Source organism: Pongo pygmaeus, chromosome 14 (genome assembly GCF_028885625.2).
Source record: "Pongo pygmaeus isolate AG05252 chromosome 14, NHGRI_mPonPyg2-v2.0_pri, whole genome shotgun sequence".
Lineage (NCBI taxonomy): Eukaryota > Metazoa > Chordata > Mammalia > Primates > Hominidae > Pongo > Pongo pygmaeus.
This window is the reverse complement of record NC_072387.2, coordinates 83,040,567-83,056,564: the sequence shown is the minus strand read 5'-3', so window position 1 is coordinate 83,056,564 and position 15,998 is coordinate 83,040,567. Positions and strand designations below refer to the sequence as shown.

The 15,998-nt window shown below is 38.6% G+C and overlaps 1 protein-coding gene across 11 annotated transcripts in view; it reads left to right on the top strand.

Annotated features, from left to right (window-relative positions):
* Positions 1-13,332, top strand: part of KLF12 (KLF transcription factor 12) — a 458,192-nt gene extending 444,860 nt beyond the window's left edge. For 10 of the 11 annotated variants that reach the window (XM_063650933.1, XM_054446219.2, XM_054446213.2 and 7 more), the window contains one exon: positions 3,739-13,332. In XM_063650933.1, the coding sequence (XP_063507003.1) occupies positions 3,739-3,920 (182 nt within the window). In that variant the 3' untranslated portion in view covers positions 3,921-13,332. The remainder of the gene's footprint in view (positions 1-3,738) is intronic. The other variant, XR_010123592.1, reaches the window with a different exon arrangement.
* The last annotated feature ends 2,666 nt before the right edge of the window (positions 13,333-15,998 follow it).

The following is a 15,998-nucleotide window of genomic DNA, read 5'->3' as shown; positions in this document are numbered from 1 at the left end:
GGAGGCGGGGCCTTGCCCGGTCACCCAGGCTGGAATGCAGCTGCATGATCATAGCGCATCTGTAGACTGGAAGTCTTGGTCTCAAGCAATCCTTTCACCTCAGCTTCCCGAATCGCTGGGGCTGCAGATGTGAGCCACTGCACCTGGCTACGTTTTTTTATTTTTATTTTTTTTAGAGATTGCAGTGGAGGGGGGCAGGGGGGCTCACTGTATTGCCCAGGATGGTCTCGAACTCCTGGCCTCAAGTGGGATCTTCCTGCCTCAGCTTCCCAAGTAGCTGGGATTATAGGCCTGAGCCACTGTCCTCAGTGGGTGAGTCTTTTAAGAGGGTGACTCATTTCCTGTTGCCCAGAAATCAATCTGAAGTATTTGAAATATCATGTGTGTTTATTACTGAGAGGACTGTTAGAATTTGAATCGAGGATCCTAATTTGAGATTAAGTGATTGAACTGTAACTAAAACATTCCCTCACCCACCCATTTCAAACACCCATTGTGTAATATATAATCCCAATTCAATAAGCTAACGTATTCATGAAGCTTACAAAAAGCAGAGATGGCCATCTCTTATAAAAATCAGGGGTTGGCAAACCCTCTCCGTAGAGGACTAGATAGTAAAGGTCTTAGGCATTGAAGGCCATACATTATATGTTGCAACTATTCAACTCTTCCATCTCTGGAAAACAGCCAGAATGATGTGTAAATAAATAAATGTGGCTGTGCTCCAATAAAAATTTATTTATGGACACAAATTTAAATTGTATATAATGTTTATGCATAAAATATTCCTCTTGACTGTTTTTTCAACCTTTAAAATTGTAAAAGTGGGGACTACAGTATACTACCCCCTGCTCTAGATTTTCAAGTGGAAAGGACATAACTACCATTATTAAATAGCCAACATAAAAATAAAAGTATAACTGGTATCATTTTAAGGAAGAAATTAGAGAATTTTAAGTGACTCAATTGGAAGTACAAAAAAAGCTAGACAGCACCTGAGGTATAAATCGTCTCTACCTTGGGATCAGCCTCTCACATCCTTGTTAAGAGGAGCCTGGAAGTTCTTGTCTACCTCTCCTCCCCAGGTGCACTCCTGTTATGGAACCCCTTCCTTCACTATCTGGAATGTCAAGGGCAGGATCCAGCAGCTTATATTTTCTTTTCTTTTCTTTTCCCCTCCCCTCCTCCTCCCCCTTCCCCTCCCCTCCTCCTCCCCCTTCCCCTCCCCCTTTCCTCTCTCTTTCCTTTCTTTCTTTCGGGGTCGTACTTTGCCACCCAGGCTGGAGTGCAGTAACACAATCATAGCTCACTGCGGCCTTAAACTCCTGGACTCAAGCAATTCTTCTGCCTCAGCCTCCCCAGTAGCTGGAACTACAGGTGCATGCCACTGCACCTAGCTAATTAAAAAAAAAAAAATTCTGGAGAGACAGGATGTCACTTTGTTGCCCAGGCTGATCTTGAACTCCTGGCCTGAAGTGATTCTCCCACCTCGGCCTCCCAAAGTGCTGGGATTACTGCTGTAAGCAACCACACCCAGCCAGTTTATCTAATCTCATGTGTACTTCCTCACCAAGACACATCCTCCTACTACACAACTAAGCAATGCTCATCTCCAGTGAAGATGAAATTTTATTGTTTTCTTTTTAGGCCTTACACTCTCTCTAGCTGGTTCCATAGCAACACAGGAAATAGCTAAGAAATGGCTCTCGGTGACCAACATCCAACTAGCTCAGCTCAATGTACCAAAGATGGATGTATTTTTCAAAAGATGAATTATATCAGCCCAACTTATTAGAACCCATGCTCATAGTATAAATTTCAAAAACATGTAGAGATGACATGTAACACGTAAAAAAAGCATGTAGATAATACTATATAGTAGACCTCCCATCTTTCTAAGTTAGGGGTTTTGCTGATTTTTGTTTCGTTTCTGTCAGACTTTGGTCAGTAGACATATGCAAATACAGTTTTGTCTCCATGGGACAACCACAGTGAATCAGAAGTTGAGGTTTGGTGTCAATCCAGGCAGTAGGCTTTTTCTTAAAAGGAGCCCTTTCAGAAAAACCTAGAGCAACCTGGGGCCACAATTAGTGCATCAGTATTTCTAGATTTAACAGGCCTGAACTATTCACTCTCTTCTGAAAGGGCTGCTTGATCCTGGAAGAATCCACATAAACAGCATTGATTTAACAGTTGAATGAAAAATGTTGGGTCCAGTTTGGTCTAGTTTTCCCACGTAGGCATTACCTGCACATCTCATTTATAGGGTCCTGTAGTTTACCATATATGTTCCTATGTGTGTGTATTTGTGTGGGTGTGTTGCAGTTTTATTAATACATTCAAGTACTTGCTTGGCAGCTATTCTAGGCTCCAGTGATACTGAAATAGTAGAGGCAGAATAGTCCCAGATATTCGGAAACTGGTAGAGAAGGGCATCTAAACGAAATCTTTATGGTATATTGTGATAGGTGATGTCATAGAAATAGGAAGTGAATAATTTGGGAGTACCTAAGAAAGTGACACTAACTCTGTCTGAGGATGTGACAACATTTAGATGGGGTAAGAATTATCCATTCCACTGTAAAATAGTGAAAAGCACTGGATTGAGAGCCATGCACATCTTTTTACTGGCTTTGAGTAATGTTACTACCTTAAGCCTCAGTTTTCTCATCTGTGAAGTGGTGTCAACAGTACTCACTTTGTAGCTTCATGCATAGGGAACAGCAGATAGCTCCCTTCCCTATCTTAGGCTCTTTTCACCAGAGGCCGTTTGTGGCCAAGAAGCACATTGTAGATTGTTGGGTGTAAGAGGCAGAAGAGAGATCAGTTTTTGTGGGGTTGCATGGGGACAGGCCTCCTATTCTGAATGAGATCCAGGAAAACAGCACACCTGGGTCAACTATTGTCCCACTCCCCCTGGGAGCTCATTTGGACAATGGCTAGTGTATCTTTTCCCAGCACAGCCTTTGCATATTTTACTGTCCTTACAAGTTGACTGAGAGGCCCGGTCAAATTACATACTTCTTCAGACAGCTTTTCTCTGTGAATTTTAGCTCTAGGACCAACGTGGTGATTTCTCAGGGCTTACCCTGATTCTTAAGTCCTGAAAAATGTACTTAAAGTTTACACTATTAAGGCATCTAGGATTTTCCCCCAAAGAACAAGCAAAAAGTAGGTATCTATGAACAATATGTACTTAATACCTGATATCTGGGGGTAGTAGAGTACATTATTGTTCAGTAAAATTTTGTGTATATTCTTGGACATTGTGTTTTAAAATAGCCTTAAGCCATCTAAGTGATGCACAGTTGGTGGGGGGAAGGGTGGGCGGGGGGAGGTGTTGAAACAAAGCATAACTGCTTGACCGTAAGAATTTTTTGTGACTTTCAGCCTTAAAATCAAATCAAACTGGGTAAAGCTTTAATAATTTCTTTTTAGTCTACTAGTGGTGATATATCCAATGGCAGTCAATCCATGCCTTTTGATATGTTGATGGCAAAGTCATAGTGGAGGACACCAGTGTTAACTAGCTTGCCAGATGTCACAGCAGGCAAGACGAGATGAAACCGTCACCTGTCTGACCCAGACCGCTGGTGGGATGGTAAGGTTTCCCGACAAAGAGTTACCAACTGGAAAATTCATTGAGAACACCAGTTTCTCAAAATAGAGTACTGTCCTGGTTGTTTTGGCAAAGTGATGGATGGAGCCCCAAAGCTTGTGTTCCTTTGTTTCTTCCAGGAGAGAAACCCTACAAGTGTACCTGGGAAGGCTGCACCTGGAAGTTCGCTCGTTCAGATGAACTGACGAGGCATTACCGCAAACACACGGGAGTGAAGCCATTCAAGTGCGCGGACTGTGATCGCAGCTTTTCCCGGTCAGATCATTTGGCCCTGCACCGCCGGAGGCATATGTTGGTGTGAGGAATGCTACCTGTCCGGCTGAGCGTAAGAGCTGGATCTCTTAGCGGCACCCAATTCAGCAGGGCTGAATCCCCTTCACAGTGTTAACACAAAAGGGCATCACCATCCCATGATGTCTGAAACCAGAGCAGGAAAAAGAAGGCACACTTCTTTTGGTCTGAAGGTAACCCCCATCATGACTACACGAGAACCGTCTTTACGCGGGCCTGGGAGCTCAGTGACATAAATGCTGAAGAGACAGGCATTGTTTTCCGTGCTGTGTCCTCTGCCATTTAAAGATGTTTGTAGCTTGTACATTTTCTGAGCTGTCAGACATTTTGTTATTGATACCTTAAAGGTCACCTACCACAAATTGATGGCTAGAGCAAGACCTTTTAAATTTGGATGAATCTCCCATCATCCCATCCCTTAACCCCTTTTTACAGAAATTTTCGTTACAATCTGAGTAAGCTAGAACACACATCCAATCTGTTACCAGCAAGCAGCATGAAAGTAGAAATGAAGAAGCAGATGGAGAGGTCCCATTACCTGCAAAGAAAGGGCACTCAGGCAGCCCTTTGCAATCGCGATGGCGGCCACTAGATACCACTCGCAACTTGTCATTCTGCCATGCCCTGAAGAAAACCAACATTGAATCTTTCATTTGTTTGTCGTTGATTGTTTTTGTTTTGTTTCGATTCTGTTTTGTTCATCTGTTCGAGCAGAGGGGCAGTTGAAGTCTCGTCCTGGTCTCTGCCCTGGCATGGACTGGCACAGAGGTGTTCTGTAGTTGAATAGGAAGAGCCTGTCTAAAAAACTACTGCCCCACTTCAAATTGCAGTGTTCTGTCACCTAGGCATCATCTCTTCCTGCCCCTAGTATTTGATTACAAGGAACCAGGGGAAAAAAACTTTCTTAGACACACTGGCACCAAGGTAAGAGGTGGGGCTGCCCAGGCAAAGTCAGTGAACATGAAAAATCAGACAAAGCAGAGATGGAAATAATGCGCCTCTTGAGGAGAAAAGCAATAATGAATAAAAGGACTTTCCTACAATAACTTCACTGAGGACTCACGTTACCAATTTTCATACTTACTAAAGGGATTGTAAAAAACACCCCAGCATTTTAGATGTCTTGGTTCCATTTACAGCACTGAGGTAATCTTTCTGCTGTTTGTTGTCCTGCTTGGTTGAGTACCACAATTAAAGATTATGCTCCCCTTTTCTTGTTTGAAAACAGTTATTTGGTGACTAGAAAGGCAAGGGAGGCATAGCTGGGAATTAACTCTTCGGTTAATGGGTCAGTTCTCCTTGGAACTGAATCAGTGGAAAGAGAATGCCTCCCATAGAAAGCCCAACATGGTGCTAGTTTCCTCTCTTGGAGAGCCAAGGATAAGTGACTCTCCAATAGGTTCTTCTATACAGATTTCATTTTCTAAACTGTATCAGGACCCAGGTGTCCTGCATTGGCATCTGCAGGGATATTGAACCCACTCATCCTGTGCGGAGGGTGAGAGGAAGGTGTTAGTTCCATCAGCCCCCTAAAATTATGAACCTTTTTGCAACTAGCAAAATATACAGTAAACAAGCAATACATCACCAACAACCATTCTTTCAGAAAAATTACCATATTTTTGTCCCCACTACAAGCTGGGTTTTTTTCCAGCTTTCTGTGGCTGAGGGGCTTGGTGAGATTTTTTGTTGTTGTTATTGTTGTTGTTGCTAGAATTTTTTATAGCTTAGATATAAAAGGTCTCCAACAAAGACCTTTGCAATATATTTTAATTACAAACACTTGATTTTGGGAATTGCACATATTAACCTCACAATATTACTAGCTCATTTTTAAATGTCTGGACATTCTGAAATAATTTCCGGTTACAGAATTATCCTTTTTAGGATCATCTTCTAATTCAGATAATCTTATTCTGATGAAGCGAGAACTATGAACGTTGAAACAAGGACAATTTGTGTTGGATGGTATTCAAAGGAATTTTTTAAAACATTGAGCAACAGTGTAATGATTTTCAGGTCAAATTATGGCTTCACAAATATGTGTTCTATATTGTCTGCCAGGTCTCAAAAATTCATCAGGCAGTTTCCCTCCAACAAGGGCTGCAGTTCTAGTGATAAATAGCATCTTTAGCTACACAGTCTACTACTCATCAACCAGTGGGTTTTTTTTACCACCTGGAAAGTTTTTTTGTACTGTATGCAACTCCTACTTCACATTGCCTGTGACCATTCAGAATAGAAAAAGGTCATGATGCATGCCAGTGTTGGTTACTAGTCAGTGACAGAGAACACAGAGAGGGACAAACACAGCCATGAACCCCCTGGCACTAGTACCAGCACCTAGTTGGCAAGTAGTCAGTGCATCCCTCAAGTGAAGTGTAGATTTGTATTTAGTCCTGCTTGCTCTCATAAAAGGAGCCAGTTCTTTTCTCTGCTGAAAGATGTCTTGAGAGTATTACAGGTAGACTTGGTTTTTAGAATTCATAAAACTGACAGGCAGGGGAAGCTTCCTGAGTGACAGCTTGGTTTAAATTTAGCACAGAACTAAATGAGTTGCACTTTTCTAATAACATAGGATGGATTTGGGGAAGGGAACATTTTTCCTCATCCTCTGAAAGTGGAAACCAGACTGAGATGGTAAGTTAACTGATAAAACCTGTCAGCATTCCATCGTTTTCCCCTTTTGACATATCAGTACTTCTAAGAAGGGATCTAAGCACAATTAAGTGAATGAGTCTCGGGTCTAGCCTCAGGAACTGAAACTTCTTTGGGGCTTGTCTTGAGACATGGCAAATTCTCCTTGGTGAGTTTTCTAAAAGTATTTCCCCATGGAAAGGAAAAAGTGGTTTGGGACAGAAAGAAATGGAATGTCTTCAGTCATGGAAGAGCCTCCATTTCATCTCATGTCCATTTCTAGCCTCTTTCAAAAAGCACAGTGCATCATGAGCAACAGAAAAGCAGTAGAATCCTAAAGGACTTATCAGTTGTTCCATAACTAGAAGCATTCTTTGATTTTAAATTTGAAGCTGTTCAGTTTGCAGCTGGGGATATGTGCATGGTTGGGAACTTATACACATAGAGCCATTAACTACTTAAGCAGCTGCAGTAGACCTGATTTTCTGTTTGCAGTATAGAGATTGATTTCAAGGGAGTTACATTATTTGAAAAGTTACGACTTTCAGCCTTTGAGGTTTTAAGAATCCCTTTTCATGTTCTGATCTTAAGTTGTTTGAAAAAAGATTCACGCTTCTGCATCCACCTCTGCCCTCATTCTGTCAGTTGTGTGTGGACTCTGAGAAGCCTGCTTGATAACTTGTCTTAAGTTCTATTAAGGCAGTTAGACTGAGATTTCTAATGACTTTACCATAAAGATTATACTTCTGCCTGGCATTGTTTCTATAAAACACTATAGGATATTTGTTTTCAAAAGCAGTTGAGTAACAGCAACATAAACCACATTTTTTAAAAAAATGAGCACTTTTCATTCACTTGAAAGCTTAAGTGGGAAAAAGGAAGATGATTGTCAGGGGAAAAACTTACAAAATGCTACAGTGTTTACAAATGCCAGTTCCAGGTATTAGAAAGGCCATTTTCATTATGGTTCAAATTTGGAATAGCTTATGCAAAGATTGTGTTCATTTTTATACAATTCTTTTTAACTTTAAATTGCCATTTGTGTTTTAAACATAATTCTGCACTTTGAAATCAGTTCATTAGAATGATAACATTTATATGGATAAAGATGCAGTATTCCTTATTCTGTACTTGATTTATTATACTTACCAAAGCTGCAACTGAATAAATCTGGTGAGGTGAGGCCTTCAAATGTATTACTACGCCTTTGTTATGTTGTTATGACTGCTTAGAAATGTAGCCATGATGTTGTTCTAAAGATGTCTTAACATTTATAGTGAGGATTGACAGAAATTAAGCAGTGTTAAGAATACCAGCATCCATGTTACAGTCTGCGTATAAGGGACGGAATGTGAGGTAACTCTTATGAATCATAATAGGCCCAGAAAGCCTTAATATTCATAGTTCATAATCCAGTCTCAGATTTTGCTCTTCAGTGTTGCCTGTAAACTTAGCAGGTAAATGTATTCTAGTATAAAATATCATTGACCAAATCTCTTCCTTTAGTTTTTCTGAGGTAGTGCATCCCATTAAAAAAGTCTCTTCAATTTGATTTGGCTTTAGTTTAGAAAGGGGTTTGGTAAGTCATGTCTTCCATATGACATTTCTACTCATCCCCACACTGCCTTCCACTTAACCTGTACAGACAGCCCCAACACATGGACATGTGTGTACACAACTGTATATGCAGCAGCCAGTGGGCTAACAAATATCAACAAAGTACTTTTTTAAAAAGAATTTGTAATAATCCATGCTGTCTAGAAATGTGAGTTACTTACCTTATTAGGAAACCGGCTTATAATACTATATATGACTCTGCCTGCATTTTATAGTTAAGAAATGTACATAAAAATTGCTATATTTTCACAGTTTCATTATAGAGTAATGTCTGTTTAGTAACCCATGTCCATTGATACTTTAAATATGCTAATTACTGAGCAATTGCAATAGAAATCCAGATTTTCATAAGAAAATGAAATAGAAGGATACTGCATCTTTGAAAAATAGAGTGAAGATATTTTACTGTATTCGTAACATATGTGATAGTGGAAAAAGTATTTTCAAACTCACAAATTTTACAGAGGTTGTAAATAGTTTGATGAAGTATGTTGGGAAAGAGAGCTTCTAGTTTTCATCACAATAAAAGGAAAAAACTTGTTCAGATATGCCTTGTATATCTTACACACAATGAGCGAAATTGCCATGGGAACTGTGTCCAACTTTGTCAGAGCATGTTCTTCGTGTTCTGTTCAAAATAGAGTGGCCACTTGTCATGGTTTAGCCAGGATGGTTTAAAATATAATGAAGTCATTTTAAGTTGCAGACAACTGATTCCAAACTAGTAATGTCTTTTCCTGAAAAGGGCAAAACAGCTGCACAGGATTTTGCTTGTACTAAAGAGGAGCATCTTACAATTGTTCTCTTTTCTCAGTTATCTCCCTCCTCAACAGAGTGTGAACAACCATACAGGTGTTTATTCTTGTTTTATTCCAGGGAGACTGCTTTTAGGTATAACTACATGTTGACAAGATTAAGTGCTGTGGATATGGCCACATGTTAAATGAATCTATACTCGCAGTAGGAATAAGCTAATGCCCATTTTCAGAAATAAATTAAATGCTGAAAGTGCCTGTCAGTAAATATTATGACCAATGAGATATTCCTATACTTTTACACAGCAATAATTCTTAATAAAACTGGGTTTTTTCCTGCACATGTAAACACACACACACATACCCACACACACACAGAGAGTAAATACATGCACATAGTAAATCAAATCTGTTCACATGCCCACAAAAAAAGCTTTTATATCTTTCAAATATACCTAATCTTGTTTACATTAACATTTCTTAATTTGATCCTTCTAACTTGCAGAACTTAAGAACACAAATCTGAACATTAAGTTTATCTTCAGTGAACACTATTGCATATGGTAATTATAATTTCCGGATAAAAAGTTGACTGTCATTTGCCCCAAACTTATGAAACAGTATGTATGATTCAAAAAGTTTTGCTCAGTTAAAAACACCAATTTATTTAGCGCAAAAGACTGAAGGATATTTGTTTGCTTGTTCATTTTATCCACTCATATCAAACGCACAAATTCATCTTTACATTTCTTCATTCCCCTTTCCCCTAATATTTCCTATTATCATCTAAGAATCATTTTGGAATGAATATTGACAGAATCATTTCTCCCCAAAAAGTCTGTTGAAGTACTACTGACACTTAATAAGCCTAGCCTTTAACCAGTTTTGCAGTTAGTCCTAAAAATTACCAGATACAGATTCAGAGGCTCACAGGTTTTTTTCCTGTAATTACTGTACTGCTAAAAGTGGAGTCATGGATAGAAATATACAGTGAGATTATATGAATAGACATGAACCCTGGAAATTCTCCAACCCTGCCATCTCAGAGCACAAATTCACCCAAACAAGCTACTGAGGCTATCAGTAAAATTATACTCATGGAGAGTCACACATCGGGTAAGGGCAATTTTAAAAGTAGGACTGTGATTAAACATTCAGGCTTTAGACTTCCACGATGGACTCAGACCACAGGCCTCAAAAAAACATTCACTGTTTTCTCCTCCCAATGTTAGAAAGAAGAAAAGAGAGAAGGAAATGTACCAGGATAAGGGGGTAAAATAACCAATTAAGTGTCAAAGGAAAGCTGCTGGGTTCCTTAATCTCACTGAAGTCAAGTCTTCTGACTGGGCTTCTTTCCATGTGTTGTCTGAAAAAACTAAAGTACCTTGAAAGGTTACACATTCAGCAAACCATGAAGATAATAGCTATTCTTTATTGAACACTATGTGCCAAGCAATAGGCTAGGCAATTTTTAGATACGTTACCTCCAACCTGTACAACTTTTCTACACTTTATGGATGGGAAACGGAGGCATGGGAAGTGTGGCTGGGTTGTTCATGGATGTAGAAATAGTAAACGGCAGAGTAGGAAAGTGAAACCTCCTATCTCTGACCCGGAGGTCTGCCTGTATCTTTCCCACTCCACCACACTGCACATGGGTGTCCTGAAACCACCTTCCCAGATTCCTGACTCTCAGCAATTTTATTGTGGACAACATGCATGAGTAGTCATCATATTTTTCAAGTGAAATATCGGGACATGATATAACACATGACTTAACAATGGTACTGAATATTTGAAATCAGGCCTCTCCTGGAAAATCATGCATGAAGGATCATTATAAACAAACAATAGCAACCAGTTGTCTCCCCACACTTGTCACTTTTCTCATAAATGTCTGGCCTGGAGCTCCAAAATCATCCAAATACTTAATAGCATTTTAGCCTGAGTACACTTTCTCAGTTCCTCAACTCTTTGTATGCCTTTCCACCAACATAGACATTCTGGAATCTGCTTCAGATGCATTTGAAATTTTCACCCCCATGGAACTAGTGATTAATATCAGAGCCCACTCTTGCAGTTGGTAATGGGGTGGCAATCAAACATTCAGATGATGATAAAGGAGAGATAATGGATAATTCTTTTTCAGAGTTCTCACTTAACAGCTCTGTGTTGGAATGTTTTAAATAGTCTTATAAATAATTTGTTTATAGTATTGTTGTTAGTTTAATTGAATTTTATGTAAGAAGCTGTCCAACATCGGAGAAATGAAATTCCTCCCTCTTTTCTGTGTAGAACAAGGTCTTTGACAGTATTGATTCATGGAAGTACTAATGGACTTAGAAAACATTAAGAGAATGTCATTTCTCATAGTGTTTCTGTTTCTGAAAATGAATCTCCTGAATTATGATCTTTCTCCCTGTTACTTGGCTGGGGAAAGAGATAAAAGCTGTATAAACAAATCCTCTTCCATGCTCAAAGCAAGTGTTCCATGTGCACAACCTGCTGCAGACTGGGGCCCTTCTCAGTTAATTGGGTTTCACAAGCAATAATTTCTCCACAACAAAAACCACAACTTGAAGTGAGTTGAAAAGAGATGAATAGTGGAAACAGTTGCCTCAGTACTTTTTCTTTCTGGATTTCATCTCTAGAAATTTGAAGTGTTTGAGACAAGAGTCAACCCTTTGTGCAAGGCGAGAACCAATGAGTGGACTCCTTGTGTGAATTATTGCATCTTCTTCCAAAGCAGGTTCACCAAGACTTTCACAGAGATTCATTTTTGTTGAGAAGTAAGGGTCAATAGGAGGATAGAATTTGGATCCAAATCTAGTGATAAAAGTGTCCAAGCAATCAAAAAGTAAGATATTTTAAGGACATACCAACATCTTCCCTTTCTGCTAATTTCATGCTCCAAAGATATGGCAAAAAAAAAAATCATAGAAAATGCTTTTGCCCTACTTGTGGTCTAGTTTTCCCATGGCAGAATTTTGTAATTACATCCAGAATATAGTGTATATTTTGTTCCTCAAACTTTATTACATTGGATGGATATTGTTGAACTGGGGCACTGGTGCCTATATTCAAGGCTCTTTCCTATCAACGTGTCTGTCCACAATTTGTTGTGTTTAAAACTTCATTTTGAAAAATCACTGTCCCCCTGTGGGGTAGTGACTGTATTGTTTTGTTCATGTCTATGTGGGACACATTGCATCACATGGCAAACCAAGTCTCTGTGGATGTGAGATAAGTACTTATAAAACCAGCTTGAAAACATCGTCTTATGTATTATGTCATCTTGCATCATAATGCAATTATGTGTATCATAACATGCTCATTTAAAAAAAGAGAAACCAGCAAATTCATGTTTGTCCATAGAAGAATGTACTCAGAACTTTGTGTTGTGAAACGATGAGAACAGACCACCTTTAAGATACCCACCTGCCACTTAAAATGACTTAGTTATAATTAGTAGTAGTCTAGACGTTGTTCTTGGTGTGTGGGGGTCAATTCTAACGTCATGTTCTTTTGAATAAATCTCTCAGTCATATTTGAAAAAAAATACATGGGAATAAAGAAAAATATCATCTTTGGCCAAGTCAAGCAGGCATCTTTTTTTCTTTTCCTTGACGTTTAGCTCATTATACATGGTGATTGGATCACAAGATCCTTCCGTGTAAAAATACAAAAACATCCTTCAGTTTACAAAACAGTTATTCTAGGCTTGAAGCCTCTGAACAGCGAATTGAATAGATGGGCTGCATCTGATTTGCTTTATGGATGTAATTTTACAAAAGACTCTTGGGTCTCTGACCCCAGGGAGTTAAGAGTGCCCAGAGGAGGTCCTACACATTAAAGGATAAAGCCCCCCAATGATGCTGGCAAGCAAATGTGTTGAGTTCTTAAATCTTCATTTGGTTTTCTGTTCAGGATTTTAATTGCAAATGAATTTATTTCTCCAGTTTATCTAAAGACCTAATTTCCCAATAGTTTCCTCTGCATTTATATACTCTGTAGTGTTTAGGCAACCCTGTTATAAGTTTATTAATATTATGTAAGTGTTGTTCTTGTATTTATGTATAGTGTATGTATTGTAAATATACTCAGAGCTTTTTTCCTTTTACTGTAAAATGGTGATTTTTTTTGCCCTATGATAATGTAAAGGGAGACCCTCCTAATGAGATTCTCTCAGAGGATGATTATTCCAGTCTATTCTCAGAGATTTAAATGAACAAGTGTTATTGTTTTTAATGGTGTCTCAGACATATTCTGTTGGTGCATTGCTTTTCTGTATTCAACTTTCCTATGAATTGAGCTGTGAACTGAAATAGAGTTTAAACCTTTAACTGTATGCATTTGTATAATTATCTGAATGAAGGCATGAAGGTTAAATAAAGCATTTTGTATGGAACAAAACTCCCTAACTGACTCAGACACTTTGGAAATCATAGTTATTAACCATTCTAATTAAACCTTTGTTATGAAAAGTTTTACCATTTGTGTATAGTAATTTAAAACACTGAACAAAATAGAGTCTATTCTAAAAAAGCAACGTTTTTATTTCATAACAGCCAGCGCCTAAGGAGGGATTGCTAGCTTAATATTTTAATGAATATAAAATCAAAAAGTAGTCCAGAGATGTAAAGTGATATGAAAAATGCATCTTTCAGAGTCCAGAATTGAATCCTTGGGGATTATAATTTCTTCCCACTTTACGTATCCTTTAAGTATAGAATGATTCATCTAACACCTGCTACAGTTAGCTGATTTCTGTAGATTTTTAAGAAAACTGAGTTATAAAGGCTTTTGAAAATAAGACCATTAATGAGTAGAGATTGCTCAAATAATCACTTGAAAATCTGTTTAAGTATCTTACTAGTGTCTTTTAATCAGAGAACTAGAAAACTCCATTCTACAAAGGGAATGGTATTAAATAGTACTAATAATTATATAGAATGGTGATAGATGATAGATAGTAATTTTAAAATAGTATTTGAGTACTTCGCAGATGCAAGGCAATGTTATAAGCATTCTATTTGTTCCCTTTTATTCATTGCAAAAATCCTGAGTTCTATTACCAGTGAAAAGGTGAGGCACTGAGTGTTGGTGACTTTCCCAGTCAGTCTGGTTCCAGGATCAGTGTCCTTAGTCACTAAAGGGATATGAGTGTATTATAGAGATGGAGAAAGGATGGGAGGTGGGGAGCAGAGATTAAGGTAGAAGAGAGAATAGCAATGACTATCATAAAACATTCAACAAATACCTTTGATTATATATGTACCAATATAAATAAACCCAACAGAATACTATCCTTCATTTAATACTCAGCAAACCGGAGTGTAGTTCAATAACTCTGTAGTTTAATAACTCATACAAATCAGAGAGGAAAATCGATTTTGGTTCGCTTTATCACTGACTCGAACCCATTTCCAAATGAACGCTGAGTTCTGTGAAATTGTTCTGCTGTATTCAGGGGAATTGAAGGGAGCCATGGGGGCCGCCAGGCCCACTCCATTCCCACTGAAGCCTCTTCTTTTGCCGTCAGTTGGGAGGCTAAGCGTACCGTTGTGTTGACGCTCCCCAACCCGGCCCTGCTTTGAGCACTAGGAAAGGATCTTGCGGGAGTCATTTCCTCTCTCGGTGAGAGCTTCATCTCCTGGTGAGCTCACCACCAGCCTTACGGAAGAAATCACTTTCTAGAAGATTATAAGATTCTTTGAAAATCGAGGCCATAAATCATTAAGTATATGTTTACTAATTTTCTTGTAAAGATTTTAGTTGTGCCATTTTAGAAATATTCAGTTAAGGCAAGGGCCAATAAAAAGTCTATCTTGTTCTACTCTCTTTTGAAATGTAGTAATACTTGCAAGGCTAAAATGAATTCATTCATTTACTTCATTTTGGATATGACTTTGTAAGCAAATGAATTGGACATTAGGTTTATATATCTTTGGCCTGATTTTCTGACTGTTCTTTGTGGGCCATACAAGCAGCCAAACCAGCTCTGCAGCTTTGTTTTTTATTTATTTTTCAGCTCACCCCGGGAGGCTTTGTCGTACAAATTGACCAATGAGACAGACAGATTTCATGGACTAGATCACATGATGTTATTTTTCCCTCAGGGTAATTTATTTGTTGATATTTCCTCTACCAGGGTGATTCTTGGATACCTCAATGATAGCTGGAATTACACAGGTGATAGATAATTCAGTATCTCATGTTTTACCTTTACTCTAGCTGTTTTGCCATAGCCGTGATTTCTAATCTAATGGTTTCATTGTTTCTTATTCTCCCCAATTTAAAGTCTACAAAAAAACCACATGAAATAGTTAAAAGTACAGAAGCAGCGATGTACTTCAGCTTAGAGTACCTTGGGGCTTTATCAGAAAAGAAAAAAATATTTCAGTGCTAGAACAAAATCATGCTCCCTAAAAAATTATTTTAGTCCCATTGGCCATGGAGGGTTTTCATACTATATAGTGCATTGTCTTCCCACCAAAGTGCGTGGTTTCCTTCAACACAATGAACTCCTTGTGCTTTGTTCGTGTGCTGTCTGGATTTAATATATTTCTCTCCCAGCAGTGTAATAACTATAATTTACATCACTTCCTGTTTAGTCTAAATTCACCAATGAACGCCTACACAGCTCATACACTTGAGTGATTGTCTATTTCTGAAATAAATTACATTTTCCTTGTACAGGAACAACTTTTACATGATCTTTTTTCTTTTATAGTTTCACCACGTTAAGAGTGTGCTTGTGTGTGTGTATGTGTATGAGAGAGAGAAACCCAGTTTTATGAGGCCATGATGACATCAGCAATATGTGCTAAAAAACATTTACTCAGGAGAGCCCCAGAATTGTTTAAATAGGCATATAGTCATCAGAATAGCCCCCTTTTCTCTTATTGTGGCTGCAATAAGTATTGTATTGCACAGATTGCAATCCATTATCTTGAAGAGAATTGCAAAGCACAGAAGGTCTGTGCCGTGAGCTACTATTATACCTCGGTCCCTCAGAGCTTTCAGTCTATACCAAAGACCCAAGTTGGTTCCAACATCTCAAGGGTGGCCTTTCCACT